At 42.7% G+C, this 7,192-nt stretch overlaps 1 protein-coding gene across 3 annotated transcripts; it reads right to left on the reverse strand.

Moving 5' to 3' along the window:
* Positions 1–288: 288 nt before the first annotated feature.
* On the reverse strand, positions 289–6,462 carry LOC133116684 (SLIT and NTRK-like protein 5). Of its 3 annotated transcripts, none has more exons than XM_061226530.1 (2): positions 6,158–6,462; positions 289–4,043 (listed from the first exon to the last, which is right to left on the reverse strand). In XM_061226530.1, exon 2 carries the CDS (start codon positions 3,984–3,986, stop codon positions 1,377–1,379), a length of 2,610 nt encoding a protein of 869 aa, XP_061082514.1. In that variant the 5' UTR covers positions 3,987–4,043; positions 6,158–6,462; the 3' UTR covers positions 289–1,376. The 3 variants fall into 3 exon arrangements, with proteins under 3 accessions (XP_061082514.1, XP_061082516.1, XP_061082515.1); XM_061226532.1 differs by lacking the exon at positions 6,158–6,462 and adding an exon at positions 5,016–5,199; XM_061226531.1 differs by lacking the exon at positions 6,158–6,462 and adding an exon at positions 4,727–5,199.
* Between the last annotated feature and the right edge of the window lie 730 nt (positions 6,463–7,192).

Below are 7,192 nucleotides of genomic sequence, written 5' to 3' on the forward strand. Positions count from 1 at the left end.
TTTGGTTCTGACATTAATCATGAGTTCTGTATACATTGTTAAAATCTTTTTAAAACCTTTTTTTCTTAAGATTCAGTATGATTATATCAAATACTGGTTGAATCTGAATGTATTTTATATTTACTTATTACTGAATATAGCAATATGTAATAATCATAATTATAATAAAAATAAGAACTGATGAGTATTGTAGTTGCATTATTGAAACCCGAACTCATGAAAAGTAGTTACCTCTTAAGGGTTGGTTATATCTGCAAAAGAGTATGTTTATATGTCAAAGTATGTGAATACAGGAACCTGACATCATATTTATTGTTGATATTAACATGTTTTGGTCAATATAGTGCAATATGTGCAAAGCAATCAGAACAGTTAAGGAAAAATATTTGTGAATACCTGTATAAAAAATAAAATAAAATCTAAATGAAATAAAAATAGTGTTACATTGAAATTTCAGAAATACAGTACACAACATAATTATTACTTCAGTCATTTATGAATGTTAAATACATATTAAAATACATATTAAGAACGAATACTCATATTCATTTTTAATATATATTATTTGTCCTATTATTTTCCCCTTCTTTTGAATTTCTAGAGAAACCATAAAGATTAATGGGCCTCCATTTAAAATAAAAATGACATAAAAATAAAAATAAAAAAGTGCCAAAAGCCCACAGAAACACTTTTTTCGTCAGATGACACAAAGTCCTTTTTTTTCTTTTTGGAGTGTGCCAACTTTAAATAAAGCCACTTTGACTATGCGAGCTACAGTAAATGATCAGAAATTACAAACATAACCTTTACAGAGGATTATGAAAACATGACTCAGGTAATATCAATGAAGAATCAAATTTTCTGAAAGTACATGGTAGAGTTCAGAAGAGCATACCAATAAATAGATACATACAGACCAGAGCATCAGTGTCCTGTTCACTACAATGCACTGCTTTACAGTGCTTTGATCAGAAGGTGAATAGTGATTCACAATATATGCATGTTTATATTCCTTAAAATGTATTTGGGTAAAATTGCCTGTACATCTACATTAATGTGTATCTTAAACATAAAAAAATATACTTTGCATCACCATTTATGAATCACAACCCTTAAATTCTTCCAGCTTAGTTCAGAGAGCATTGAATATCAGTAATGCGATGAAGTTTTAAAAATAAGAATAATATTGGTCAGCACACCCCTGTTACTGTTCCTTGTGAATTGTTAATTTGTGCCAAGGCATCCCCCCCCAGCATTAAACAATACTTTCTGCTTGAATGTCTGTCTTTCCTTTAAACAATACTTTATGCATTAATTAATGCTTTTGATATTGTAAAAAAATGCTTCTTATAGATTTATATAGACAATCATGTAGTTCAAAACTGGCTGTATGTTGTCTGTTTCTCAAGAACTTCGAGGTAGTCCGGCTCGACTTGAAGCTTAGCTTTTAGTTCTAAGTATTCGTTTCTGTTGGGCTCCACATAAACAGTACTCGGTGCTGTTCCGTAGAGCATGGTCTCTCGTATGCTCTCCGGATGCAGGAACTGACGCCTGACGTCGAAGCTGGGCGTGTATGCATACGTGGCGGGGGCCCCATACTTGTACTCGTAGCTGTTTCCGGAAGGAGACTGCTTCTCGGGCTCGAGGATGCTTCTGAAGAAGTGCTCGGCGTCTTGCACGGGGGAGGGGTCGTCGCGTGGCTCGATGGTGCTCACGCTGTAAGAGGGGCTTCGCAGGTTGCTGTCCCTCTCCTCATCCATGGCGTTCCTGTACGTCACCTTTAACTCGTGGAGGTCTCTGTAATCCTCCACCGTGTTGCCCTCCCTGGACCTGTAGATGGGGTTCTTGCACATGTGGCCCAAGGGGTGCGGGATGTACTCATACACATGCCCTGCGGGGGTTTTGACCTTCGGGACTGGCCTGTTGCTGTACAGGCTGTACTGCAGGTTGAAGGAGCTGACGTCAGAGTTGTTGGTGCTGCTCCGGTCGTTTTGGGACTTCTTGCGCTTCTTCACCACCACCACGAAGAGACCGGCAGCGACGAAGACCGACATGATGAAGACCAGCAGGAGGCTGAGGATGAGGACGGAGAGGGGGACCGTGCTGGACGGGGTGTTGTATTTCGGGGGGGCTTCGGCAGCGGTGGTGGTCCCGCCCGGGAAGGGCTCCTCGGACGGAGTGGTGGCGGTGGACGTGATGACGTCGGAGTAATCCGGGCACAGGAGGTCGGACAGGACCGAGCGCATGTCCTCCCCGGCCAGCCTTTTTGGGGAGCTGCAGATCACCTCATTCACCACGGTTCCCGCATTGAGCTGCTCCAGCCAGATCTTCATGCCCACCGCGTCGCACGAGCAGTCCCACGGGTTCTCGTGCAGATCTATCTGCACCAGCGACTTCAGCTGATCTAAGACACCGCTTACGGGAAGATTGTGGAAGTGGTTGCTGCGGAGATTAAGCCTGGCGAGAGTCATACCGGTGAATATGCCCCCGGGTAAGGTTTTTAGAAGGTTGTTATTGAGAAAAAGCAACTGGAGGTTTGGCACATAGCGGAAAGTGCCCGACACAATTTCTCTGATCACATTGTATTCTAAATAGAGGTACTGCAAACTCTGCAGCCCGAAAAACATATCAGCCGTGAGACGATCGATAAGATTTCCATTCAGATACAGCCTACGCAAGTTTGTTAAATCCCCAAAGGCTCGATCGTGAATTAGGGATATCCGGTTGTTCCCAAGGTGAAGTAGGTCTAATCCAGTGGCCTCTACAAAATCAGACCGGCGCACCACAGGGATGTAGTTCCCCGTGAGGTACATCTTTTTTGGGTTGTACGGTTTGGGCTTTAGATCAGAGATGTTCTCAATCTTTCTCTCCTGGCAGTTGACATTCAGACCCAAGTCTGAGATTTGCAGATTACAGGTGCAGGCAGTGGGGCAATCCAAAGGCACAGGAGACTTAGTCTGATAGGCGATTATAGGGCCATAGTTGTAGGGATTATTGGAGGGGATTCGGGAGGTGGGCTTGGACTTTGACTTGCTGGGAGGGCGGGTGCCCTTCGTGGGCCGTGAGGACGACCGCAGGACCGCTGAGGAGGTGGCGGAGGCCGTAGCGGCCGCTGGGGTGGTTTGGAAGTACCCCGTGGTGCTGAGCGGAGGTGGAGGCCTCATCTCGTACTCAGAGATTGCCCTCCTGGGGCAAAGCTCCTGCTTGGAGACTTCATCCAGGTCCCGCCCGTGCAGACGGAAAGGGGTCTCGCAGACCACCTCCCCAACCAGGGCGGTGTACGAGATGCTCTCCAGCCACGCCTTCAAGGCGATGAGCTCGCAAGAGCAATTCCAGGGGTTCTCTTCCAGCTGTAATTCCACCACTTTGTCCATGTGCTCGAGCAGACCGATGTACGGGAACATTTTCAAGCGGTTCCCCCTCAGATCAAGGTGAGTCAAAGGGACATATCGGAATATGTTTGTCGGCAGAGCGGAGAGCAAGTTGTCATTTAGTATCAGCACCTCCAGGTGATGGAGCTTGCTCAAGGCATTAGGTTCTATATTGGTGATGTAATTGTAATCAATCTGTAGATATTCCAGACTTTCTAGGCCAACAAAAGTGTCATCCCTCAAGATGTCTATTTTGTTATTGTTCAGATGCAGCCTCCTTAATCCCTGAAGCCCATTAAAAGCCCCCGTCTCGACCTCTGAGATGTCATTGTTGCCCAAATGTAAAATTGTAACCCCAGCGTAATTGACAAAGTCATTGGCAGACAGTTTTTTTAGGAGGTTGCCAGTCAGCAACAGATGATAGGTGGAAAAATGCACAGGGCTAATCTCCGTCAGCCTGATGATCCCTCGATTCTCACAGCTCACAGTCAGGATCCCGTCCTTCTCCTCGCAGATACAGAGGTTTCTGCAGATCTCTCCATAATTATCATACATCTCTATGAAGCTGAGAGATGCAACAACCAGAGTGATTATTTTCAATATCCAGATATGCATTTTCACAGGAGAGGCTGGCCCAGTTCACTGTTGTGCAGTAGAAGTATGTGATGTCATCTGGAGGGAGAAAGATGGACAGGCATTTTCTTTTTAATGTGCATAGCCCAACACCTCGCAGATAGCAGAATTAAATGTAAATAAATAATGAATAAATAAAGACAAATAAGTAAAGTCATAAAAAAACAGATAGCTGCACGAGAAAAATAAATAAATAAATGAATAAGCCAGAAACAATGTTCTTTGGATTGTAGAGATGATTGTTTTTCAAGCTTTGATATAACTAAAGGCCGATTTGTGACTAACTGCACACGATAATAGAGTTAATGTACTGGGGATTTTTTTGCGCCTAGGCTACAAAATATCACATTATCAAGCCATCTGTATATTGCCTCGTTCATCATTCCTTATCGTTGCAAAGATCCCTATCACCGCAGAGAAAGTTAGTATCTAAATACCATACTGGTCACATCTAACATCTTCAGAATCAATGTTCATGCCTTAGGCTATCTAGAGGGGGAAAACGCACTGATAAATGTATAACAAGATTCCCCAGACAAATTACTTCAGCAAAATCATGATGAAATACAGTGACAAAAATAAATGTATAAATAAAAATTATGTACCGGTTTCCCCGAAAATGTAGCGCACATAACGATGGCGAACAACTGTAATACATATCTTGCTATTTTATCTACAATCTGTAGTGTAATCCGAGGAAAACTCTCGCGAAAGACACTTACTGTTCTTCGTTGGTTTGTACGCAAAATACAAAGCATTTCATGTCCAAGGCAGCGATAAAAATGCGGGCATACATCTCGGTACGTTCGCTTTCTTTTGAAAATCCAAAAATGGAATTTACGCAGGAGAATTGGCGCATATTGGAGCACGAATACGTCGGACTGGGCGTCTCACCCTTAAAAGAACATTTGCGCCTTTCATGAAAGCAGTATTGTTCGGGAGTCCTTTAGAGCAAACATATAGCATTTGCCATCCAACGTCCACTGACTGAAGAAATATTTTTTTACTCACCCTGCATATCCGAGGACTTGCGATTGGCACCTACACCGACTTGGCATTGAACGTTTCCTTCTAATATGTTACAAAGCCGTTTTAAAAATAATCGTAAATCAGGATATCTGTCATGGAAAATGTTCATTGCCAATCTCGCCAGCGAAAGAAATGCTGATTGTAACGGCGGCGACAGGCATAGCCCCTCATCCTTCAGGCAAAAAGAAAAAAAAAAAAAAGATCCGACTTGATTGCAAGCACAAACGAATGAGCTACGTCATTGATTTAATAAGCAAATTCCATCTTGATAGAGGAAAGAAATTATGTTATTTTAAGCCTTTTTACTGTGTATCACATCCGGTTTATGTTAAAGAATCTTGCACACACACAAATCTCTCTCTCTCTCTCTCTCTCTCTCTCTCTCTCTCTCTCTCTCTCTCACACACACACACACACACACGCACACACACACACACACACACGCAATCTTACTCACACAGGCACACACGTATGGTCGGGAAAAAAATCCATGTTGTCTCTATGATGAATTATGCGCAGCTTTAATCAGTGGCGATGGAAGGAATTTTCATTTGCAAAGCAGACTTGTCTAAGGAAGCATCCCGCATCGACTTTTTTCTTTCCTGAACTAAAGACAAACTCTCTTGTTCTTGAAATTTTAACTGCACTGGATATTCGTGTTCTACTTTGCATTTAATGGTCATGACACCACCAATGTTTAATCTACTGGTGCTGCCTCGGTCGCAAGCAACAGAGAATGGACCGAATGAAATAAATACTAATTAAATCAGCAGTGAAGGGGCTCGTACAGATGGCATCGACGACATAACTCCCGCTACCCCGACAGCCCCCCAAACCCCCCAACCCCCCCCCCCCCTCCTCCCCCGCCCCCTGCCGACACCCCAACTCGAATTATACACTTAAAACAATCAATTAAATCAAACCTTGTTAAACACAGTTTATACATTTTTATATTTTAGCACACTGACTCATTGCAACTACCCGCAATGAATGTGTGGCATGGTGCATTTCAGGACCATAGACAGAGAATACCACAGTCTCTGCAAGGCGGCCAAGAAACAGAAGAAAAAGAAGAAAACCGGAATAGTAAGTAGTCTACTTCGGTTGAAATTCAGATATCTTACCCAGTTTGACTTCCTGAATGCCAAAACATCGCAGCCATTCCACGTTCCTCTTCGACTTAAGAATTATTCAGGTTTTTATGCTCCGTTTTCCCGAATGTAAGATCCTTATAGAGCGACGATTTCAGCTCTGAATCCCAAGCACTGAATTGCACAAACTGCCTCATTCACATGGAAATGCTGACGGTCAATCCGACAATGCGCGTTTCGTTGTTTTTGATAAAGGATCTAGCTTCCATGGGAAGACTAATCCAATAATAATAATAATAATAATAATAATAATAATAATAATAATAATAATGAAACTGCTGCTGGTATTCGTGGTTTTATCAAATTTTTGACAAGCATATACAACTGTGTGCCAATAAGAATACAAATATATACATGAGAAAAATCCACCACCTGAACTGTGTCTGCCTTCCGTTCCTCAAAACAGAACGGTGAAACGGTAAGGGAAATCTGCGCCCCCGGAATCTTCTGAGTGGTATGGCTTGTATCGCGTTGTACACAGATCTGCCTAAGCTCTATTCTTTTTTTCAAATCATGTGTTGCTCACATTCATGCAAGCAATAATCTGTAAGTATCCGTGCATTAATTCTCCAGATTGTCAGTTTTAAACACATGAATTATTAACGGCCTCCTCATCGTGTCATTCAAAGCGATGTAACCCGCCGCGGTTCAACTTGAAGTAGGACAAATTACAAATTGTATTTCTCTATATATCGTGTACATGTAGTGAAACATCAATCCGTCCACAAAATAGCACAGCGCTTGGTTTCTCAATTGTTTCATTCTGTTGGAAAAAAAAAATTCGTTGTGTGTGATCAGGGGAGGGCAATTCCCTGGCTTTTCCCAAACATAACTACATACAAATGACATGCGGAGTGAAAAAGGAAATTACCCATAGAGGGCAGTGCGCAACACACACACAGGCACACACACACACACACACACACACACTCTCTCTCTCTCTCTCTCTCTCTCTCTCTCTCTCTCTCTCTCTCTCTCTCTCTCTCTCTCTCTCTCTCTCTCTCTCTA

The sequence above is a fragment of the Conger conger genome, chromosome 17 (assembly GCF_963514075.1).
Source record: "Conger conger chromosome 17, fConCon1.1, whole genome shotgun sequence".
Classification (NCBI taxonomy): Eukaryota; Metazoa; Chordata; class Actinopteri; order Anguilliformes; family Congridae; genus Conger; species Conger conger.

Bases quoted from the DNA above. Each gene is read 5' to 3' on its own strand.
- LOC133116684 (XM_061226530.1), bottom strand. From the start codon at position 3,986: ATGCATATCTGGATATTGAAAATAATCACTCTGGTTGTTGCATCTCTC.